General features: G+C 48.4%; 1 protein-coding gene across 2 annotated transcripts in view; it reads right to left on the reverse strand.

Annotated features, from left to right (window-relative positions):
• The window catches only part of Ptprn2 (protein tyrosine phosphatase receptor type N2), a 695,487-nt gene that overhangs the window by 370,194 nt on the left and 299,796 nt on the right, over nucleotides 1-25,497 (reverse strand). For both annotated transcript variants that reach the window (XM_055607544.1, XM_055607543.1), the window contains exons 6-9: nucleotides 22,110-22,458; nucleotides 5,036-5,155; nucleotides 3,418-3,458; nucleotides 950-1,335 (exon numbers count right to left, since the gene is read on the reverse strand). In XM_055607544.1, the coding sequence (XP_055463519.1) occupies nucleotides 950-1,335; nucleotides 3,418-3,458; nucleotides 5,036-5,155; nucleotides 22,110-22,458 (896 nt within the window). The remainder of the gene's footprint in view (nucleotides 1-949; nucleotides 1,336-3,417; nucleotides 3,459-5,035; nucleotides 5,156-22,109; nucleotides 22,459-25,497) is intronic.

The raw sequence follows: 25,497 nt of genomic DNA on the forward strand, positions 1-25,497 counted from the left end.
GAGAAGCCTAAAAGGACAATGTTTTCACAAAGGTGCCTATCTAAAATAGGGCAACTGAGGCCAAGGCCCGGGGCAGCGTGGTGGCTGAAGGGCCTTTCATCCTCGCACACGGGACATGCTACCCAGTGTCAGATTGCACAACAGGCAAGCATGACACACACTGACACACGGTGCTCAACATGCAGGGCAGAACACATGAGAGCCCACATCACACACAGACCACACGACTCAGGCCACAGCACACATATATCACAAAACGCACTTGGGATGATACCCTGCCTAATGTACACAATCACACAACCTACTGGGCACACACAGCAAGAGACGTTCACTAGCATTGAACACAGGGCACCACTAACAATCACATCCTGCACAAAACCAGATATATATATATATATATATATATATTAGAAGTATACGTCATGTATGTATAACATGTATGGGTCCCCAAAAGTAGACTCAGGCTGACCCCTGCTGACTCCCTGGTGCTGGAGCTTTTCTTTCTCTTGTTACATTCAGATCAAAATGAAAGCCCAGACAGTGTCCTGAAGCCACGAGAAATAGTTTCCCTCTAAACGGTCTCTGTGCTTGGACTATTTGTTGGAAAATAGGTATAGCTTTCAGAGCTTCAACAGGCAAGGAGCCTGCAGGGAGTTAAACCCTAAGACCATCAAGTCCTGCTCTGCACATGCTGTCCATTGTCCCTGAGAGTGTGGGCATTCCCTGCAGAGAGCGACCTGGGCCAGAGCTCACTACCTACCCGTGGCTGTCCTCTGCAATCTCCATCAGCAGGGAGACCCTACGTGCAGGGTACAGGGTCATCAACAGGAGCAGGCAGGGCTTTGCGTAGCCTGAAGCCCAGGAGGCCCCTTCTAGCTGGGCAGCCCCCTGCACCACCACCCTCCAGGGTCTCGGGTCCTGGGGGATAGAAGCCAGAGTCTCCGCTCACTTGCTTCCTGTGAGGATATATCCTTGCTGCTCCTCCTCAGAAGGCTGGGCTTGTAGCTGCAGACCCCCACCAGGGGGGCCCTGTGCTGCAGACTTGCGGTGCTGCTCATCCTCCCACATCTCTGGAGCTCGGGGTTGGAACTGGTCCTCAAGCCGCCACGGCTGGGGCTCCGAGTCTGGCTTCCTCTCCAGCAGGTCTTTGGAGTAAGTCCGGCTCCTCACATGCTCCACCCCAGCAGTCTCCTCTTCTGAAGACAAGGCCTCCTCGGGCTGCCCTGACTTCTTCACCTCTGCTCTGGAGGGCTTTTCCAGAGGGGGAGGGTCGGGCGATAGAGGAGAGCCCCGGTCCTTCAGGAGGTCCCCAAGTTGGACACTCAGACGGCTGACCTAATGAAGAAGTAACACCCATGAGATGACAACCGAGAAGGCCCTGTCAGCACATACTGTAGAAGTGGAGTCACGTGGCCGGTGGCAGCAGGCCACTCTGAAGGGAGACATTGGTCTGTGTGCAGAACCGGGTCTGGAGGAGACACCCGTCATGTGTTTCAGTCACGCCATGGTGCTCCCTCCTACTCCTCCACCCTCTCTTGCAATCTTTCTCAAGGATCCAGTTTTGTATTTGATGCACATCTTCATCATGCCTAGTTTTAGAAATTATCCACGTGATTTCAAGATCCCTCCAGGAGCAATGAACACCTAACCACTATCCCACATCCTGGTCATCTGCGGAGCTCTCCCTCATACAAAACCAGTGCAGTGGACACTTTGTATGTGTGAATGCACTCTTTATATAAACTCCAGGAGTTTGTAAAACACCCATTACAGAGACAGGAAAACTGACGTGGGAGCTAGCCTTGGACTGAGCCCATTGTGGAGACATGTATTTATGTTCTAGTGACATTCTGGTCCTGGGAAAGATGGCATTCTCCCACCTGCCCCTTTGGACAAGCCCCGGCGTCCACCAGGAGGGTTCTATGATTGTGGTTCATGGTTTTATACCCAGCACTCGTTTGCCCCCACAAGCCTCATTTCATCATTCCCATGCCCTGGCCTCTGCTTCAGATGCTCACCTTTACAGAACCTTACAGGACATCAGATGATCACAGAATTGGAAATCAGCAGTTCCAAATTTTGAAGTAAGGCTTAACCTATATCAAGGGTGCTATTTCCATGAGGACAGTGCCTCCAAAGTGTGACTCATGATTTTTGCAGAAGCAAAAGTCCTTATCATTTCAGTGGAGTGGTCTTAATCATAACATTTTATTTATGACTCTACACTAGGCAGGAACTGTAGGTTTGATTTCTTTCACAACTTATCTCACCAAATACATATATGTAAAAAATAAATAACTGTGGGGGAGATCATTCCCTCTTCACTAGAATACAATAGTTTACTCCAATTTTGATTTGCAATAATACATGGCAGTTAGTTAGCCAGTAGGGGCTTTTGAAAGACAGTAGATTGGGGAATAATGATCTCTCAGATAAAGCTGACTACGAGGAAAAGCTGTCACTAAAGAGAAAGAGCTCAGAGAATCCAATACTCAAAGCAAAAGAGAACAAGTCAATGCGACACCCAGAACAGAGACGGGCCAAAACTCAGCAAGGGTAGGATGAGGCAAGGAGACACAAGTGATGGCTTCACCAAGTTCAGGTCCAGGGGCCTCTGCTCTGAATTCTGAGACTACAACCTTGAGGACTGTGGGTCCTGGGGGGCATCCATTACAGTCCCCAAATCCAGGAGCTGTTTCCGCACCCACTTCTCCATCACCCTCAGACAGACGCCCCACTGTGGATGGGACTTTACTTTGCTGATGTTCCCTGCTGGCACCATTAGGGGATCCACAGGCAAGCAAGGTGATGTCCGCAGCTTTATAGACCACATGGTAACCCTGCCACCCAAGCAGACTTTTCTGCTTAAGACTTACGTTAGAGACCACAAGTACTCAAGCAAGACCCCCAAAATGTAATAAAGCTTTTGGGTATTGCGACGCACAGTACATAGGTGCCGGCTGACTCAGCCCTTTCACGGGCCGCCCTAGACATCATAATAGCGTGCCCTACAACTCTGTGACTGTCCACAGCATCAGGCTGGGAAGCTGAGGCAGTGCCAGGTGCTCAGGGGCCCATGGTTCCCAGCCAGGAAGCCTCAGAGGCAGGATGTAGGACTTGGCAAGTCTGTGAAATGAACCTGTGATGTTCTTATGGAAGAGAGATTTCTGAGAATATTAATTCCCCATTTTGAATGCACTATATTTTCATGTCTCTAATGGCTAATCATGCATTTATAATCTAAAAATGTATGACATTCTATAGGTCTATACAATTGTGGGTGCACTCTGTTGTTTTCTCAATTTGAAGATTATGAGGATTTTCCCTGTGCCTTTCCAGCAGGTAGGAAACTACATTTCATACATAGAAAGATGATTAATAATAGCATGATTTTAGGTCACTGTGGTGTCATCTTACCTCCTTGTACACTGGGCCATCCACTTCCGATAGTCTGTGATCTGTAAAAGACAGAAGCATGTCATCCCAGTTCCTGAAAGACATCCACACAGTGTCCCTCTGCGTGGCAGGACAACCATGCAGAGCACGGTCCTCGCATGCATGTGAGGGGGAACAGCATGCCACGTGTCTACACGGAGGAACACTGCACGCTGCAGAACAGGCGATGATAACCCTTCCAGCCTGTGGCCGTTGAGGGGACAACTAACCAGAGCAGACGCACCGGGGTACATAACCTGTACAGCATCTTCTGTGTCTGCCTTAGCACGGAGGACCCCATGCCTCACCGCAGTTAACAGTTAACAGATAAAATCACACGCGTCTACCCAGCTACTTCATTTTAAACACGGTGGGGGCTATTGCTGTGAGAAAACAGCATGGCCAAAAGCAACGTGGGGAAGATTGAGTTCATTTCAGCGCATAGTTTACAATCCACCGTTGAGGAAGTCCGAGCAGGAACCAAGGCAGGGACCACAGAGGGTCACTGTTTTACAAGCTCCCTAATCATAGCTTACTCAGCTTGCTTTTTGTATAACCCCAAAACACCTGTCCAGGGTGGCATCACCCACAGTAGGCTGTGCCCCTTCATGTCAAGCGTTAATCAAGAGAATACCCTTCAGACTTTTCTGTCAGCCAATAAGATGGAGGCATTTTCTCAGCTGAGGTTCCCTCTTCCCAGATGACTCCAGCTTGTGTCAAGTCGAGGGGAAAATAACTCACCAGAGCAGATGCCCAGTGTATGTAACTCAGGGCACATCCCCCAATTCCTAGGGGGCTCTAGATCTTCCTATACTTGGTTCCCTCTTTGACACTGGTGACCTGCCTGTGCTGGAGACAACAGACTGGACCTCAAATGCGGCTTTCAACAGGGTTTTGTATGCCTACCATGTTCAGAGCTCAGCGCCTCAGAGGCCCACCTGCCTTGAGCCACTCCGGGTAAGAGAGGGCATGCTGCTGCCTGCCACTGCCAGCAGCCAAATAGGTAGATACGGACACTTGAATGAACCCTTTTCAGTTTACTGTTCAAATATTTGACAGTGCATACTGGCATGACCCACTCAAAGACACTCTCCATCACTCCTAGGTTTTCCTAATTCTGAACCTCAGCACGCAGGAATCAAACCTCCTCCCTGAGAGCAATTTGCCATTCAATGTAATTGCTCTGGTAAGCTTAGTCTGTTAAGAAAGCTTTTAGAGGCAAAAGTTCAAACAGATAAAAATCTTTAATACAAATCCATCTCTCCAGCAGAAAGAATGCACTTATGGCCTGGTGGGTAGGACTCTCCCCTCCCCACACCTCCTCCTCTCCCTCTGTCCTTACCACCTCCCTATTCCCTCACACTTCTTCCCCTCTGCATGGCATGGTCTCACTCCTCCCCCAGGGTCCCCCCTTCTCCGACCCCTCCAGTCCTTCCCCCTCCTCCGACAACTCTGGTCCTTCCCCATGACCACCCAGCCACAGAGGACGGCAGGAGCAGGAGGTCACCTTCAGGCATTGCTTCTGGGGCATCAGCCTGCCCCCTGGGCTGTGCCTCAGCCCCTCCCCCTCGGCTACCCTGGCTTCCCGCTGCAGGATCACCTTGTAGGGCCCCAGCAACCGAGTCTGCCGAGTCTGTGGTCTCCTCCAACCTCAGCGGGCCCAGGCGCTCCACCTCAGCCTGCTGCTGCAGATCCTTCGGGAGACTCCGCAGGAACGTGTCTGGGGGCACAAAGTCAGAGCTGGTGAGCTGGACAGCATGAGAAGCAGCCCAGCTTCAAGAAGAAGTTTTCTGTGTTTAGCTGGACATAAAGCCACAGAGAAGGCAGGGCCTCTGACTGCCCAGGGAAGGAGACAGGGAGGTCTCACCAGCAACTACAGTTTCAGCTGGGGAACAGCTTGCTTCTCACTGGCAAGCCTTCAGGTTATCAACACATGGTCATTAGCCATGCTTGGCTCTCCTAGAACAGAGAGCAACTACAGGACAAACGGAGACTTGGGCTCACATGCCACTGTCCCCCTCCACCTAACCCACTCAGATGCTGCCAGCGAGACGGTGGCCATATTTCTTGAAGCTCATGGAGAACTTCCTCAGCCAAGCGCTCTGACTGGCATGGCAATGTGTCTGCATAGCTCTGAAGCCCACTGGTCCTTGTGCAAAGTGTAAAACAAGCTCAGAGGTAGGTTCCCCAAGTAAATCTTTACTGAGAATGAGCAAACAAACTGGGGCTCAGGAACTGTCGCTGCCTGGGGCCTAGAACCTTCCTGTAGGCTAGGGCCCAGAGGAGAAAGCATGGGACCACACCCCTGCTGAAGCCCTCACAGGGATAGCTCTAGCCAACACCTATGCAGAAGTCAGGGTAGGGACTGTGATACCAAATATAAGGCAGAAAGGCGATGCTTTTTAAAGAGCCTTCACATACTAGTCATAGCCACATATTCGCCACATTTTTATATTCTCCAGCACCTCAAATAGTCCTCCAACAGTGTAGGGAAGGACAAGGCCCCACGGAGGTGAGACAGGTGGGGGTCCATGGACGAGGGACAGTTTATGTCAGCACAGACCTAGGCTCTGCGCCCTTCTTCTGTATTGGCTTTGGGCTTCCTTGTTCAGCCAACAGTGGCCATGTAACTCTTTTACAATGAGAAAGAACCACACAAACATTGTCTCAGGCCCAGCACATGCTTCTCTGTGAGTGTTTCCCTCTCTCTCCTTCCCCCTCCCCCAACTTTTCTCCCCTTCCCTCCCATCTTCCTTTCTTCCCTGCTTTGATGCAAGACCCCACTGGTTCCACCTATTACACAGCTGCTGGTGTCAGGCATCCTCCATCACGGACAGATGTGGGTTGGGAAAACAAGGCTCACTCCCCAGCAGCCGCCCAGTTTTGCTTCCGAACAAGTTCTAGAACTCAGTGTGAGGCTGAGGGCAGGGAAATTCCTTCTCTTCGGGATCAGATGTCTGGGGTCATAGGCAGTGGCTGGAATTAAAGATCTAGCATACTGAGAGTCTATGGCGGGACCTTGAAATCTACGCACAAGTATACGGTAGGTGGGCATGCAGTGAGGAAGCCATGTGAAAGGAGAAACGCGCAAGGCCAACAAGAGACAGGGTGTGTATCGGGACATGCTGCGACTCCCTGCTGCCGCTCTCTCATAGAGCCCCGTCAGCAGGGCACTGAAGACCACATCTTCAAGGAGGGAAAGCAAAAGATTGGTGCCATGAGGTTCGGGATAATGCAGAAATTTAGCTGGTGCTGGGAGACCCTCTAGCAGGGGCTGCTAACGCCTCCATCTCTTCTGTGTGCAGAGCCAAGTACAGTGGGAAGGCTTGCACAGAAGGGAGCTGAGACTCGACCGTGACTTCCAACAACAAGAGAAAATATGACCGAGGACATTCAGCCAGGACCACACAGGCCAAAGGGAAAACCAGGGTAAACTCTGCAGGGTCATAGAAGAAAAACCTATGGATGGGCTTAACCACAGGCCAGAAGCAGGCAATTAGGGGAAAATCTGAAAACAGCAGAAGTTACACAATGAGAAGATCACAGAATCTCAGCAACCTGAGAGGCGGGGCAGGCCACACTGCACTCCCAGTGCAGGGCACAGACGTGTCCAAGAAGTCGGCAGGCCAACTGTAGAGCCTCACCTGTCCCTCTGCTCCAAACCCAGTGCCCCAGTCTCGTACCCAGCTCTGCAGCAGAACACCTGTGGCAAAGTCCCTCCATCCCACCCCTACCCCCAGTGGCTCACACAAATCTCCACCTCCTAGCCTCCCTCCCGGACTCATTGCTTTACCCCAGTCCCCGACTCCAGAAGGCACTATCTGGGAACCCTCAGGCTCCGACCAGGGAAACAGGCACACTAACTGCAGACCTTACCTCTTCCCTCTTTCCTCCAAGTGTACTCCCCCAGTCTCATCCTTCTGGAGCAGATAAGCTGCTATGGCTTCTCCTCACTATCTATTCCCAAGGGACGTAGCAGATCCTGGTAGCACACCCTTCTTTCTTCCCTCTTGTGGAACCCTTCATCCTTCACCCCCCAGGGCTAGCCTCATTCCCAAATATCAGCTTCCACTACCCAGAACCCCCAGTAGCCACACATATCAGTACCGGAGAAAAATTTCCTATCAGGCAACACACAGCCACTAAAATCTCCAAAGGCCCAGAGAGGAAAACAGAAGCCAAATACAAAACACCTTCCCAACAAAGACAAGACCAGATCTCAACACCTAGAATTACAATCCTCCTAATTCCAGATGCCTCGATGACAGCATAAAAGTGCAATTGATAACAGCCAGAACAATATCTCCAGTAGAAGCCAGCAACCCTACCACAGCAGGCCCTAAGTATTTCAACATAGCTGAAACACAAGAAAAGTTCATTAAAACAGCCTTTATGAATATAATAGAAAGTAATACATCCCTTAAAGAAATCCATGAACATACAAACAGTGGAAGGAAATAAATAAAACTGTTCAAGATCTGAAAGTGGAAATACAGTCAATAAAGAAAACCCAAACAGAAAAATATGGAAATGAACACTGTAGAAACTCAAACAGGCACCTCAGTGGCAAATCTTACCAACAGAATATAAGAGATAAAGAGAAACTCCCAAGCACTGAAGACATAATAGAAAAAAAAATGTATACCTCAGTCAAAGAAAATGTTCAACCTACAAAATTCCTGGCACAAAACATCCAGGAAATATGTGACAGCATAAAAAGACCAAATCTAATATTAATAGGAATAGAGGAAGGAGGAAAAATCCAGGTCAAAGAAACAGAAAATATTTTCAACAAAATCATAGAAAAAAATTTCCTAATCTAAAGGAGATGCCTATCAAGGTAAGAAGCATACAGAACATCAAATAGGCTAGGCCAGAAAAGAATTTCTCCTCAGTATGTAATAACTCAAAACATACAGAACAAAGAAAGAATATAAAAGCCGCAAGGGAAAGACCAAGCAATGTAAAGGCAGACCTCAGCCTAACATCTAACTTCTCGGTGGAGACTCGAAATGCAAGAAGGGCCTGGACAGATGTGTTACAGACTAAGAGACCACAGATGCCAGCCTAGACTGCTATAGCCAGCAAAACTTTCAATGTACTAGAGGCAGAAAATAAGACATTGCTTGATAAAACCAAATTTAAATAATGTCTATCTACAAATCCAGTGCTAGAGCAGGGGCTAGAAGGCAAACTCTAACCTAAAGAAGTTAACCCCACCCAAGATAACACAAAGAACATTCTCTGTAGGACACAATGAAGGTGGTTCGAAGAGGCAAGTTCTTAGAACTAAGTGCCTCCCTGAAACAACTGGAGAGATCTCACATCACATCTGAAAGTTCTAGAACAAACAGAAGAACACACATGAAGGAAGTAGATGGCAGGAAATAAGCAAACTCAGGGCTGAAATCAATAAACTAGAAACAAACAAACAAAATACAAAGAATCAGTGAAACAAAGAGTTGGTTCTTTCGGAAGATCAGTAAGACTGATAAACTCTTATTCAAATTAAATCAAAGGGGGTAAGAGGAGAAATGAATTAACAAAATCAGAAACGAAAAGCATAACATAACAACAAACAATAAGGAAATCCAAATATCACAAGGACATATTTTAAAAAGCTACTCTCCAAAAATTAAAAAATGTAAAAGAAATGGATAAGTTACTCGATACATACCACTTACCAAAGTTAAAGCAAGATCAGATAAACAATTTACATAGACCTGTAACCCCTAGTGAAATAAGAGCAATGATGAAGAGTCTCCCAGCCAGAAAAAGCTCGGGGCCAGATGGCTTTAACACAGAATTCTCCCAGACTTTCAAAGAAGAGTTAACCCCAATACACCTTAAATTATTTCACAAAATTGAAGCAGAAGGAACATTGCTCAGTTTGTTTTATGAGGCCAAAGTCACCCTGATACCCAAACAACACAAAACTTTAACAAAGAAAGAATACAGACCACTTTCCCTTTAAAACATAGATAGAAAAAATACTTGTGAACTAAATCCAAGAACACATCAAAAAGATCATCTACCATGATTAAGTAGGCTTCATCCCAGAGATGCCAGGATGGCTCAACATATGTAAATTGATAAATTATAAATCCACCATATAAGCAAACTGAAAGACAAAAACTGCATGATCAGCTCATCAGATTCTGGAAAGACCTTTGACAAAATTCAACATCCCTTCACCATAAAAGTCCTGGAGTTATTTGGAATACAAGGGACATACCTCAAAATACTAAAAGTAGTTTACAGCAAGCCTATAATGAACATCAACCTAAATGGAGAGAAACTCTAAACAATTCCACTAAAATCAGGAACAAGAAAATACTGCCTACTCTCTATATACCTATTCAATATAGTACTTGAAGTCTGAGCTAGACTTCAATTTAAAGAGATCAAGGGAGTAGAAGTAAGAAAAGAAGATGTCAAAGTAAGAATAAGAAATTATTTTGATCAACTATACATTTGATAGAGGGCTAGTATCCAAAATATATAAATTCAGGAAACTAGACATAAATAAAACAAGCAAAAAACAATTAAAATACGGTACAGGTACAGAGGAAGTCCCAAGAGGAAACTCAAATAGCTGAAAACAACTAAAAGAAATGTTCAACATTCTTAGTGATCAAGGAAATGCCAACTAAAACTACTTTGAGATTTTTGTCCTACACCTGCCGAACAGCTAAGATCAATAAAACAAGTGACAGCTGGCCCTGGTGAGGGTGCGGGATAAGGAGGGTGCCCATCCGTTGGTGGTGGGAGCGCAAACTCGAGTCACTGTGGAAGGCAGCGTGTCAGCGCTTCAGGAAGATGGGGTCATCTGCCTCAGGGTCCATCCATACCACTCTTGAGCATATTCCTCCAAACACTTATCCTACTACAGAGACGTTTGTCCAGTCAGGTTCATTGCTGCTCTGTTCATAAAACAGAAGCTGGAAACAACCTAGATGTCCCCCAACAGAAGAACGGATTAAGAATATGCAGTTCATCCATGCAACGGAGTGTTACTGAGCTATTAAAAAGCAAAATTTGGAGGTAAATGGGTGGAACTAGAAAACATCATCCCAAGTGAGGTATCTCAGATCCAGAATGACAAGTTTGGATGCATTCATTTATATGTTATATTAGCTGTTAAGTTGATGTCAGCTAAGCTACAGTCTGCAGAACTACTGAGGTAGGGTATAGAGCAAAGGATTCTTGTGGACAGCTCTCATTAGGAAATGGAAATAGTGATAGAAGGGGCTGGAACTAGAGGTTCAAGTGGGAAGAAAGTAGTGGGAGGAAATGTGGGGAAAGATATCTAAAATTAAGGGCTATCTGAGGAATAACAGGGAAAGCTAATACAGCAGAAGCTTCCTAAAATATTTACATATATGAAGGCTATCTAAAGGAAATTGCCAAATAATGGGAGAGTCCCAACAGGCTATATAATGAAACTTGTCATCTTGTCACCAAATGAAGCTTCCAATACTGGGACCGGGTTATATATAGTTGAGTTGTTGGCCAAAGGGGACCCACGGGAAACCTCAAACAACCCAGACTGTTGCCAAGACTATAGAGTGCTCTTCACAAACTGACAAGGAGCCATTACTAAAGACAACAGCTTCAGGATGCATTAAACATGGAAAAGCTGAGACATTGCCTACAGAGAGCTTTCACCCTGATGTTCTAGCATCTTTGGTACAGGAAGCTACTCTGCATGCTGCCAAAAGAAAAACATAAGCACTAAGCCAGCCACAATCCCTCTGATCTACAATGGTGTCCTGCCTGAAGGACATGCTAATGCAATGGTGGCACAAAGCTTGTGGGAGTGACCATAATATCTGATTCGACTTAAGGCCCACTCTACAAGATGGAACCCATACCTGACACTGATTTGCCTGACCAAGAAGCAGAGACTAGATAGCTGAAAGACCTAGGTTAAAACCAAATTTTAAGTTCTAAAAAGAAGTATCAACAATGATTCCTTATGAATTCTGCTATACTCATAGATCAGTGCCTTGCTCATTCTTCACCAGCAAAGCTTCCTCCTGCAGCAGATGGGAACAAATACAGAGACCCACAGCCAGATGGTAGGTAGAGAGTGAGAGACTTTGCAACACTCAGTCCTAAATCTCTCCCCTCAGATCTCAAGGAACACCAGGAAAAGAGAGATAGATGACGGGGTCAGAGAAGATGGCATGTATTCTGGAGGTACATGAAAGAGACAGTAGTCTGCCCATGTGGTTGGAGGGGAGATGAAATCCACAGTCCTTGTCAGAGGTTCAGCAATCACTCAAATACATGTGCTGTCCATCAGGGGTACTGCACTCCCCGAGGACAGAGATTGACAGCGAGTGTCCACTCTGAGCCAGAGGGGAGCAGGGCTGGGGTGGGCAGCAGTGCCACAAACCCACAGTCCACCTTGAGTGAAGAGAGCCAGCAGCATCACTGGCGGCCTCATTGGACCTTGTCACTTCAGACCAGCAACCGTCAGCAGGTGCCGGCCAGCGATGCTCTGTGCGGTGCTGGGTGTGGTCACTCAAACACATGTCTGTCTGTCCATGCATCTCATTCAATGCAAAGTCCACCTCAGCAGCAACAGAATGGCGGACTGTGTCTGCTGGAGGCCAACTTTCTTTTTGTAAGCGTTCTACTCTGACATCTCTTTATCTGACGCTTCTATGTGAAGCTCAGCTCTGTGTCTCCATCTCCCTGAGGTGCATCGACAGTGCTACCAGTCTCTGCGATCGCCCAGATCCACACTGGGCCTCACACAGACCCTTGACCTTCTTGGAGTGGAAACATCTGGTTCGTACAAATAAGGGATATGGGCCCCTTGTGATCTTGCTTTTGAGCTAGAATTACACACTTCGAGGGCACTGTTCATTTCCTCCTCCCATCACCAGGCAGCAGGGGGCTCTGGACACGGAAGCAGTGTGGACCCATGTAGGCAAGCGTGTCACACTGACCACAGAGCACACAGAGATTGTGTAGTTTCCAAAAACCTTCCCTCCTACTCCATACTCCAGTGCAAAGCGATGTGCCCACGCCCAGGAGCGGCGGGCCTGTGACAGCCCTGGACAGACCCACAGATTCAGCTAAGTGCAATCTGTCCCTCAGCTGACCTCAGCTCTGAAGGCTCTACTGCGGGATCTGCAAGGGTGCAGCAGAATGACATGTCTGGTCAGCACAAGTCCTACAGCTGAGAGGAGAGAGGGCTTGGGTCATTCGGACCCGGTTTGCCAAAGAGTCTTCAGAGCCTTGCAGGGAGTTTCTGTTACAAAAGAATCCACAGCGGCCTTTGCCCCGGTTGAAGCTCCTCGTTCAGTGAGAACTCATTACAGTTCCAGTCAAACTATCGTGCAGCCTTTTCTGGACTCTCCACGTTACTCTGGAAGGTAAGCATGTGGGATCAGTCGTGAGCAAGTTACAGACCGGCTCTGCATGAGTGAGGACGCAGGAAGACAAATAATGTTTTACACAGTGCCCCTCTCTCACTTCCTCCAGTGGACACAAGGCCAAGCTCACCACGGCACACACCTTCTCTTCCTCATGAGCAGGAAAAGTACCACAGTGTGTCTTAGGTTGTTGTCAGTACTGAGCTCATCTTTACATGGGACAAAGAGAGCATGCAGCCCCAGGAACTGGCATATCAACCAGAGAGACTTTCCAGGTAGCAAAGGAGGCGGCAACAGAAAGTAAACAAGGATGGAGCTTACCACGGCAAACCTGGAAGAGCCAGCCATGCACAGGCCTTTGCTCGGGCTGTAGGCAAAGAGCTACCCGAAGCCATGGGTACCATGTTCTCAGGGATTACCTCCTCTCCTTCCATCACCGGGGCTAAGGCTTTGAGGCCCAAGCATGTCACAACACCCTTCCTATGGCACTATGCCCCTTAGAGCTGTGGAGCTAGATTACTCAGCAGAAGAGCTGACTGCATTAGGAGAAAAACAGAGGAGCACTGCTGTGTCCCAAAAATGACTCCACAAGGCAGAGAGATGAAACTGAGGCATAGATTGGGAGTCCCACACCAGAGACGGCCTGAGTCTTGGCCCAGAATTCAGTGTGTGTTGATCTCATTGTAACTATTCTTTTATTGGGCAACAAAGGCCAATAAGGTAAACATTCCTGGTCCAGTGATGTCATATCATTAGGCCCTAAGATGTGCAGCCAAGCACAGGCCAACTACAGTCTCTCAATATGCCCATTAACCAGGTTAGTATCGAACTTTGAAATTTGAAGAGATGGTTCAATGGTTAAAAAGATGGTTAAAAAAGAACACTTGTTCTTGCAGAGGACCCTAACACTGGCTCACAACCACACCAGCTCTAGTTCTACGGGGTCAGATACTCTTTTCTCACCTTTAGGCCTGCGCATGGTTCACATACATATAGGCAGGCAAGACACTCATACATATAAAATAAAATCTTCTTAATTTTTTATAAAGATGAGCCCAGTGTGGTGCTGCACGTCTGTAATCCTGGCACTCAGGGAGGCAGAGGCAGGCAGATCACTGTGAGTTTGAGGCTAACCTGGTCTAGCCTGGTTGACAAAGCAAGTCAAGGACAGCCAGGGCTATACAGAGAAACCATGTATCAAAAAAACAACTTTTTAAAAAGATTTATGATTTTCAGTACTATTCTTTATCAAAGTATAAGCTTAAAATTGAAAATAAAATGTGATTTCAGTTATTAAAGTCAAGGCCCAAGCTCCACTCATTTACCCATCCACTCAAGCGCGCGCGCGCGCACACACACACACACACACACACACACACACACACACACACTCCACCCATCCACGCATCCTTCTACACATCCATCCATCATTGATCTCTCCACATACCTATCAATCAACAAACCCACCTAACCGTCCACCCATTGATCGCCATCCTCTGTGAAGTGTTGGTGTCACAGAATTGTACCACACTTGGCTCACCGCATCCTAATGGTTGGCCTTGCCCATAAGTTAAGTTTGCTTGTGATATATACTAAGTCTTTCTAGATTCAAAATATTTTGGGGTGTGTATAGATATGCATACGTTATATATGCATGGCTGGTGTTTACAGATACATATACATGCTGTATGTGTGCAGCATATTTGTATGTTTGTATTTTGTGTGTTTAAGAACAATATTGTAGTCTTCTAGACAATTATGCTCTTGGCTTTCAATCTTCTCTTCAGGGGCTGACGCAAGAGGATCTGGCAGGAGAGGCCAGCTGGGTTATATAACGAGTTCATGTCTCAAAATAAAACAAGCTCCATAAGCTGGGTGAGTGACATTTCCTACCACTATTGTTTCCACTTGAAATAGACAGGTATTCAGGATGACTTGTGTCACCCAACCTGTCACTTATTTCAGTGTTCACGAAGCAACTTTCTCTCCAGAATTCCAACTAAATAGCCTCCAAACTTTTGCAAAATAATCTATTTGTAAACCACTGCATGCATTTTACCCTGCAGACTGACAGGCTGACACAAGAAAACCATCTATCCAAACTTACTCTAAACCTTTAAAATAGTCCAGGTCTAAAACTCGGCTGTTTTGAAAAGATCTTAAATTTTTTATAATAACTTACTGTTATTATCAAACAAAGGTAGCCCAATTAATTTACTGATTTAAAAAAAATAAAATGTGAATTACATCTTATCAGGGGTTGGAGCTTAATGTTTAACCTTGGAGTCTGAGTTATCAAAGCAAAAGTGTAATTTAGGTATTTTATAGAATAATAAAAAAGTATGAAAATGAAATAGAATAAAAAGGAATTAAAACAGTTTGGGGCTGTATGTCAAGCCTTGCTGTAAGCATATGAGATGTAGTTGGTCTGTGTTCTTGCAGCACAGTACAGAGATGAGTCAATACAACCACAAATCAGGAGGCTGTTGAGAAGATGCTGCTCTCTGCATGGATACCAAGAGGGGCCATAATGTGACTCAGACCCAGCACACACTCCGAGTGCGCTTTCCAGGGCAGGAACATACTTCTGCAGAAGAACAGCAGCTTTTCACAAGTCTTGAGTAAACCCCATTGCTCTGGTGAACACCACAGCCGAACAGTCCAATCTGCAGGAGCAGGCTCTCCCCAGAGCCTCCACTAGCACAGGTAGGCTTTTTTTTATATGTGTGTATACACACACACACACATATATATATATATGTATACACACACACACACACACACATATGTATATAACAAAGAAAATAAAAAGCCTTGACTTCTTGGCTGATGCTACCTCAGCAGCAGGTCAGTTGTGATGCTCAATCCTGCAAGTGACATTTCCCGTTTCCTGCCTATAGTCCAGAAGTTCCTGCAAACAACACCAGGGCTTACAGCCTCTCCGCTGCCCTGGAAAGGCCTTTTCCACTCCAGATGCAAACTCACCTCCAGTTCTACATTATGTGGTAATCAGTGGGCAGCAGCCAGGATGGAATGGAAGAGGGAACAGGAATCATCATGGTTCTGCAGACCCTGCTTTGTAGCTGATTAAAACAGAGCTGGAGCGTGTATGTGCTCCAGAACACCCTCCTGCTCTCTGATGATGCTGGTGCGCCCATCTCCCTTGGGTGACCTTATCTGTGGAAGGCCATGATCTCTTCACACTCCTGCCTGTCCAACAGCCCCTTTCACCACAAGCTTCCCTCTAGCTCTGCCTGCAGGAACTGCCCAGGACTCTGAGAGTTGACTAATAAGAGGTTCAGGAGGTAAGTGCTCCATACTCCTTTCATACTGTTTGCTTTCTATGTTCTAGATGCTTCCAGCATCCAGAGAGACACCAGCAAACACTGCCTACCATTCAAGAAACCTTTCTTTCTTCCTCCACACTGGTAGATGGGAAATAAACTGTTAGAAAGTAACCCACACACTGTCGATAGTGGTAGGGAGAGGGGGGGAGGGAGGCAGCTCAGTGAAGGGCTCTGTTTTACACAGGATTACTGGGGAAAAGTCAAAGAGAAGTGAAACTCAAGCACATAGTCAAAGGAAGAACGGCATGGACCCACCGCATAGTCGAAGAAAAGCTCTCTAGGCAGAAATGACAAGTGCAAAGGCACTGGGGTGGAAAAGGATTGGCTTGTTGTGCTAAGAAAAGAAAAAGGAGTTTGGAGAAGCTAAAATGCAGTAAGCAATTTCAGAAGAGTTGACAGCACATGGAGGGAGAGATATGGAGTGGGAGGAGGCATATCTTACAGGGTCACAGGGACCACAAGAAAGTTCTTCAGGAGCAAGAAGCTAATCTCAGTCACTTCTTCAAAGAACCACCCTGCAGCATAGAAGCAAGGTCAAGGCAGGGAGGTCCAAGGAGGATTGTACATGACTCCAGGTCAACGGTAGGGCAGATGGGGAGAAGAGAGGCAAATACAGTCCGTCGGAGACAAGCGGGGCATCTTCTGCCAGGCCGTGTGTGACCTGGGACAGAAAGGTGGGAACCTGAAGAGCTGGTGGCCAAGAAGTGGCTGCTGTAGGAGGATCAGGTCCAGCATGGATGACTGAGACTCACAGTAGCCCAGGCTCTGTCCATGAGGCCTCGCCTTGCGCTAGCCCTGCTAGAATCAACGTCATGTTTTCCTGCTGCTTACAGGGAAGTGAGTCGTGCAGAATTCCCGAACATTCACAACCAATGGAGTTGGCTTCTCCAGACAAACACCACCATGTGGAAAAGCAAGGTGTTCTGGAGTCACCGGACCCCGCCGAGTCCAGCCCTGCCATGCATGCTCCTGGGATCGGCGACACCTAGCCAACACCTTGCAGCCTCTCAGTGATTCTCAACCTGAGTGAGGCTTTGAGAAGACCGAATGCAAGGAGGCAGGGGTTATCTTCCCAGTGTCTAGCACTCAGCGTGCTTCAGAAGGGTACTTTCCTACCCTCTGCTCTGACATGCAGCCATTCAGTGACATGCTCAGCCACGGCCCCATCGTTTCTTCCCCATCTCATCAGGTGGAGAGAGGCAATATGTCAGCAGGGAACGTGCACACTGCCATCCAAAGCCCTGTGCTCCTGAAGATAAAGGCCAGATAAAAGAAGGCATTCCACAGCCGGCGGGGTGGGGTGGGGGTTACGAAACAGACACTCCATCTTCCAGATGAAACGGAGTACAGTTTCTACCAGCACGTCCCTCATTTGAGAAAGACTTTCCCCATGTGTCCATAGAACGAATGACAGCTTTGGGGGCAGGAAGGACACCACGGAAGCTACTGACCAGCAAAGACGGAGTCAGTAGCTATGAACCATATACCACGTATCTTACATCTACACAAAGTATCATAAAAGCATCGCTGTCAACCCCTTAAAGATGGCCTGGAATGAAAAAAATGCTCCTTTGAAAGTCCAGCTGCCCTGCTGGAAGATGGAGCTCAGCTCAGCACAGCCAAATGCCATCAAACTGAGCCTCCTTTTGTTGTGTCCATTGAACGACATGTCTCTGAGCTCTGGCTCACTCATAATGACATTTTAAGTAGCTTCCAATGCTTTGTGTGGGCTCTTAGCAGGGCAATTACATGAAATGTCAGATCATCAAACATGTAGCCCTGGAATAGCAGATTGCCTCACAGTGACTCGGCGTGCACAGTGGTGCAGGCCTGACCTGCTAAAATTATATGTCTTTGCAAGGTTGCCCAAACAAAACGCTACATGCTTTAGTGAGTGAGTGATAGCATGCAGACGGCTTCACCGCAAAATTGCTTCAGTAAGAAAGCTGTGAATCACACGGAATAGCGTTTGCTCCTTAGAATATAGAAGGGTGGTTTAGTCACATCAACATCTATCTTGCTTTCTATGCTCAACATCATGTCACCGCCTTTGCAATTTCTCACCATCTTTATCATTCCTCACCACCAGCATCCTCACCACCTTCATCTTCATTCCTTACTCTCATCAGCACCATCATCCTCACTACCCACATCTTCACCACCTCACCAAAATCATCATTATCCTTATTATCAGCCTCACCCTCATTACCCATACTCACCATCCTCACTATCTACATCTTCATCATCATTATCATCCTATCAGCCCCATCTGTACTACCCATATTCATCCTTACCCACCGTCATCACCACCTTCAATCTTACCATTCTTACCATCACCATTACTGTTACCACAATGAGCACTTTTCGAAACATCATCACTGCTACCCCCCTACTATCCTCACCATTATCACACCACTAATCTCACTTCTATCCTAACCACCTTCACCATCAAGAACCCCCAGTCTTACCTCACCACCATCATCCCCCTTTACTACCCCACCATCATCATCCTCTTCACTACCATATCATTACCACCTTAGCACCATTTCATTATCTTCTCCCCATCTGTACAACAACCTCCATCCCCACCATTGTCGCCTTCCCCTTTAACACCCTCCTCACCCTGAAGAAGTGATGTGCCCCATCTGTGTAGACGGCTGAGGGCCCGTTTGACGCTGAAGCCCGTTTACTTATTGCTTTCCAACAGACTCAGAAGATTTCAGTTATTATTTCCTGCCACCTTCATGCGCGTTTCTGTGAAGAGGCATGGCCGTGCGCATCAATGTCTTGTCTACAGTTACTAGAAACAATCCAACAATGAAAAAACGCACTCTCTACAATTTGAGGGCATAGCACAGTTAAGGCCCATTTGCGTCTCGCAGGTGGGTATGTGTGGAGTGCCCCGAATGCGGGCTGGGGCAGGCACCCATCGCTCTGCAGGGTGTGGTTCCCAGGCCTCCACTTTGAAGCAGTCCACCTTTTCACTTCCTGTGGTCATGAGGAAAAGAAAGGAAGTATCACAATTATGGCCTTGGTAAGGAATGGGAGAACAAACGCCCAACTGCCCTGTGCTAGACCATGCCTGTGTGCACACAGGGGTCCAGGGGGGTCTCAGATGACCTGCTCTGTCATGTTCTCACCACACCTGGAGTCATGCCACTGGGCTCTCATCTTTCTCCTGCCTGTCCTCACAGAGCTGGGTTTACAGGCACAGCCTGGCCGCTCCCAGTTTGTCAGAGGGATGCTGGCATCTGAGTTTGGATCTTCCTGCTTGTGCTGAAAGAACTCTTATATAGTGAGCCATTTGGAGAGCCCTTCGGTTTAAAAAATGGACACAGAACTTTCTGCCACTTAAGTGCTTGTCCAGAGCCTGGGGAGAGCTAAGGGACAAGGCAGGTAGACAGAACTCAAGAATAGCCTCCTATGTCCCGTGAAGCATGGGGACCTCCCACTTCTCCAACTCTCATGTATCTGTTATGCAAAGTTATGTACTTGTGTTTTTACAGTGGCTTAGACACACAGCCAACAATCAAGGCCCATCCCTGGCACTGATGGTTTCACTTGGTGGTATAGAATGTTTAATTGAGGTTATGATTCCCCTATTACATGACAACTCCATGTAAACATATATTAAAGGAATAGAACTGTGATGTCAATGATCAAAGCCCAGGAGCTGTTAGCCAAAACAAAAACCTGAATGGTGTTTTTAGTTTTTGGTTTTTAGACAGTTAGTTCTTGATGAATCCAGCTTTCTCTGTTATGGTCCAAATATTTGCTCAGAAACTACCATTAATCTCTGATGGTTTTTTGCTCTCTTGGAAAATGAAGTTGATGACAACATAGCTTTTGAAGGCTGCATGAGCAACAGTTGGGAATATTTGCAGATGAGTCTATTTGTTCCTTCACCCAGCAAGTACTGCAGCTATCCAAGCTAGCACTGGATGTCACACAAGGAGAGCATGCTGCGCGGCCTTCCATGAGCCCACAGGCCACAGTGGGGCAGGCGGTGGCAGTGCTGACAGGCCTGGGTGGGCAGGGTGAACAGACCCTCACTACATACCCACCTGAATATTTGAAGGAGAGGGTTGGGCTGGAGGGTTTTTCTAGGGTGGGCTCAGCATTTCAAGGGACTGGGAAGGTTTCCAGTCTCTGAGCTGTATGCCCATAAGGGCTGGGTGACCCACCTCACTAGCAATCTTAAAGGAGACAAAGGGCAGGCAGTGGGCACCTCACAGAAGCACAGAGCACTCCCACAAATCCTCTCACTAAGATCAAACAGGCATGTTCATATGCCAGGCTCAGAACAGAAGTGAGTTAGACATCGCTGGAATACAATCAGCCAAATTCAAAATGTGATAAACTCTCTCAGGAAACTGACCTGACTTCTGAGAAAAACAGCTTCAGTGAGAATTGGGAAAAGCTGGTGTTTCCAGAAGCCGAAAGGCCTGCAGAGGCCCTTTTTCAGCAGAACTAGTTGTGAGAATCGTGGCGCAGTTGGGGAGTGCGTGCCCTGAAAAGGCGCGCTGTGACTAATCCTCATGATGGCGCCATGGAATGTCACCGTGGTTGGGTCTGCACACTGGTCCTTATCTCTCCATACCCTGCTGGCGTATGGACAGGTGCAATAACATAACGACCAAATGTAGTTCAAAGGCATGCAGGGAGGGTGGGGGCGTAGAAGCATGAAGATCCGGGCTACGAGCTGAAGCCATCGTGACCAGCACGCAGTCCCCATCCAGTCGTGTTTGTTGTGTGTTTAGCACTCTCTGTGGTGCTTTCAAAAGCACACCATGGACTTAGGAAGACCATGCATACATACGGACACACTATGGACTTAGGAAAACCACATATACATTCGGCTGCGTGGGCAAGCAGCCAGGACCACCGGGCCATGGAGACCACAGTCAGGGGCAATCTAGACACAAACACCCGTCTTCCAGTTAGACCTCCACCCCTGGGAGAAAGCCCCTGCGTGAGCAGAATGCTGCAAGGGAAGGCCAGCTGCTGGCTGCAATCTCCTTGGCACACACAGAGGGCATGTCCAGTGCCTGTATGCAAGCCTCTCTAGCGGGCTCACTGCCTCGCTCGTGCATGCTGTCCCTGAATCAGGAATGAGAAGAAAAGTTCTTTAAGGCTGTGTGGTAACTGCATTCCTGAAAATGACTACAACATGTGAACAGACGAGGAAAACCTGAGCACGAGGCTGCCAGTCTGGAAGGCAGCAGTGAGAACCAGGACTGTCACTGTCCTCTGCGTGTTGCTCACAGCTCACATAGTGATGCCAGTTCAGCCCTCAGCTGACTCCCCCAAGTGCTATCTGCCTAGCTGTGGACTCCGCACGTCTCTATAGGGTAAGCCATAGCATAACATTTCCACTTTGAGATGGCCTTAGAGAGAGGTTGTTAGGGAGCAAATGGACCAGAACGTTCTGTGTGCTATAGAGGAGCAGGAGCCAGCGAGCGCCTGCGCTCTCATCCCAGCCACCCTATAGACAGCCACACGTGCACTGCTTTTACCAAGAAGCTCAGAGCCACAGCACCAGCAAGGGCCACACAGCCGCCTTCGCCACACACCACTGTATTATGGGTGCTAACAGCTGCAGGCTGGGCATCCCTGAGGCTTCACCACACCTGAGAGCCTGTGTGGCCACCCGGAACGACATGGCATCGAACACCCGACAGCAGCATTCCCGTTCTGTGCTGTAAAACACAGGACAGGTGACACTGAAGGGTCAGCCTTCAGAGCTCTATACCCAGAGCACTCGCCTCTTCCTCAGCTGCTGTGGGTGTCCCACGGCAGAGCTCTTCTCCACACGGAGGGACCCTAACCCACATAAGATCCCTCTGCCCATCTGTGTCTACAGGGTGATGTGAAAATAACCCTCCAGGGAAGAAGGGTCAAGACCAACACACTGGGAGCAGGCCACGGAAGCACTCACCGTCTCCCCTGCTCAGGGACTCCCTGGAGTCTGCAGGAGGCAAGGGCCACCTCTGCGCTGCAGCAGGGGCTGAGAAGGGCCTCAATGCTCTGGAGGGACTATGGAGAAGGTACTGTGGCCCCGGGCCATTCTCTGCAGGAGGCCTCTGAGCAGCGTAGGCACCAAGAGCTGCGATCAGCTGCTGCTTTTCCAGCTCACTATCCACCTTGGGGCTGAGCTCATCGGGCTGGAGGCGGCCGGGGGGTCGCAGAAGGGTGTCAGGATACTTGACCCGGGTTGCAGGAGGGTAGGTCAGTGCAGACGTGTGGGCTGCGTAAGTCAGGATGTTCTCGGGGAAAGAGTCCTCACCCTACAGGGGAGAGAAGACAAGGTAAGACACGTTCTGCCTCTGCGCAGATGTCCCGTGCTGTTCAGCCAGGCTGCCCTCCACTCCGAAAAATGCTGTGAAATCACTGTGTGCTGCCGAGTCTGGCGGATGGACTATGTTGGTTCTCTTGGGCATAAGCCTAATGGAGGGATTCAGAGGTCATAATGTCAGCATATTTAACACTGAAAAAGCTGCCAGCTTGTTTTGCAGAACTCCCAAAGAATGGGACTGGGTGTCTCCTCAATGTTGTCATCTCGTTGTCCCCATAATTATTTATAGCAGGCATACTTGTGGCTGGGAAGTGCAGTCTCCTCATGTTGTTTTGTTTTCATTCCTCTGGTGGCTACCGATGTTGAGAGATCCTAGGGGCTTCGTGGCCATTTCTACATCTTCTCTAGAGAATTATCAGAATCTGCTGCCTGTGTGGGTGTTGGCTGTGATTCAGAAAGGGTAGCTTTCTTGTAAACACACCTCCACTTCACCGGAGGTTCCAAGTGCCTTGCCTGAAGCCTCTTCCTTCCCAGCTCTGCGTGTTCACTGACCTAGTCTAAATCCTCCTCCTTCCGTGCTCAAATCCTGCACAGTGAGGTCGCCGGAGCACCTGGTTAATGCAAACTGCGCTGTTGTTGGCTAGTCTGTTCTCCACTTGACACGGCCCCTTGTGAAACCTCTACCACTGCTACGGCAGCTGTTTCCAGGAGAACATGTCTTCTCCACACTCTACACTCTGTGCCACTAGAAGGCTGAGGGTTTATTACCTCAGCAGGATATGAAATGCTAGGGATTGCACAACTCTACCCTGACAAGTGACCTCATCAATATTCCATGGACATGCACAGCACATTCCAATTTTGAGACCACTGAAAAGGAGGAGGTTGTTCTGAAAGCCTCCTGAGCAATGCCTTCGTGCCGGGAGGTTCCCGGGGTCCCACTCTTGCCCATATTTTCAAACTGCATTCATTGGCATCTTTTCGCTTTTGCTCTTGGGGTACATGATCTAAGTTAAGGGGAACAGCTCTGGGAAAGGTGTTCAGCCATAAATGAGGTAAATGTAAGTAGACTCCTGCCTCTGGTAATGCTTAAAGCTACTTCTGGTCTCAGCATACATGAACAGAGGAGAGAGTGAGAGCAAGAGAGAGGAGGGCGGGCGGGGGGAGACAGAGGCAGAGTCAGAAAGACAGAGACACACACATACACACAGAGGAGAGAGAACACATTTGAGTATACATGTGTGTTCATGTGGTTATGCAGGCCGAGGTTAGCATCAAGTGTCCACTCTCCAGGTTGGTATTTTGAGACAAGAATTCGCACCAAACGTGGACTTCTCCAACTCGGCAAGGCTAGCTGGCCAGGAAGCCTCAAGGATGCTCCTGCCTCCTCTTTGGAATTACAGGAATGTGCCACCATGTCTGGGTTTTACATGGATGCTGGCTTCTGAATCCAGTCCTTATCACTCTCCTGTAGCAAGCACACCTAGCACCAAAGCTGAAGTCAGCTGTTCTTCTTTTTAGGAAACATCAGAAGTGGGGGCACATGAGCCACAGAGCTGGCTCTCCAGCCATTCCCCACAAAATCAGGGGAAGGACTCGGCCGCAGGCTCCGCTGCTCCCAGAGACTGTGTGCGTAGCTGGCCAGCTCACTGCACCAGAGGCCGGGCTCACACCCAAATGCCCACCGGTGTGCCGGAAGCATCCTCCTCTCCTCTCTCTGATGCAGTGACGGGCCCCATCCAAAGGCTCTCCAATTAGCGCCCCATGTTGGACAACTATAAACAAAGAGTCCAGGCTTGGCATATCTGGGCAGCAGGCTGGAACAATCTACTTCCCGAGTTTATGCTCTGACTCAGCCTCAGGGGAGGAGGAGGAAGGAGTATCCCAACACGTAGACAACACTCGTCCAACATTCCAGCGCACAGGCAAATAAGAGACTGAAAAATTACAGACAATGTTGGTTCCTCCATACCCCACTCTCTGGTCCCATGCAGTGGAGTGGAGTCTGCACTCTGTTGCCCTCGGGGGGGGGGGGGTTAGCCATGACGCTGGAGGTGAGTGTCAATACCAGGAGGGGCTTGTTCTTCAGTGATGCAAAGGTGGGGTCTATTGCAGACACAAGCTGCAGAGTGACTTAACAGTGAACCCACACATGTGGGTGGGTGTGGCAGCCTTCCTGGCCACTGATTCCACCATCACTGTCATCCGAGCCTTCTCACAGCTACACACCCAAGCACACTGAGGAGGACAGCTCCACTGTGCTCTCCCTTTTACCTTCCCTTTCACTCAGAGTTACGATTACAGAGGTTTCCACAGGCTCCAGCCTGAAGATGTTTGAGTCTCAGCATTATCAGTATCGAGGTATTCCCAGGAGGAATACAGAGTGCAGCGCACGACACCTGGAGGCTAACAGCCTAGAATCAAGAAACCCGCTCAGTTCCCAGCTCACGGTGGGCGCTGCTGGCGTGAGGAGTTTCCAGTTATGTGTGGGACCCAGATGTGGTGCTGGGTGAGGCCCACTGGGGCGTGATGCACCTGAGACTATTCCTGAGGCTCTGCAGGAGTGACTGTATTCCAGGCACACTCACTCAGCTATCACTGCACAGAGAAGGGCCGGGCCCCTCGCCATGGGGAGATGCTAACCAGGAAGGAGGCACACTGGGGAGCACCACATAGCTCTGACCCCTCTGTTGGATGTTTCGAGCTTTATTTTTGCCATCTGGAAAAAAAGGAAAAAGGTGATTTCCCTTCCTTTGAAGGTAGTCTTACAGATTAGGGGGACGAATGGTAAAAGCGCCTGGCTTAGCGGATGGCTCAGAGGACAAATGTGGTGAATGGTGGCTACTATCTGTGGCGTCACTACTGGCAGCAGTCCAGTAACAAGCCATCAGCAGTGCCACCCCCATCTTTACTGTCCCAGCAATGAGCAACATCCTCCCTGTCCACAGCATCCTCAGTAGCAGCAGCAGCAGCATCCACACCACTGTCTTCATCATCATCATCATCATCACCATCGTCAGCAGCAGCAGCA

Source organism: Psammomys obesus, unplaced genomic scaffold (genome assembly GCF_907164565.1).
Source record: "Psammomys obesus unplaced genomic scaffold, mPsaObe1.curated_primary_1811, whole genome shotgun sequence".
In the NCBI taxonomy this organism is placed as follows: Eukaryota; Metazoa; Chordata; class Mammalia; order Rodentia; family Muridae; genus Psammomys; species Psammomys obesus.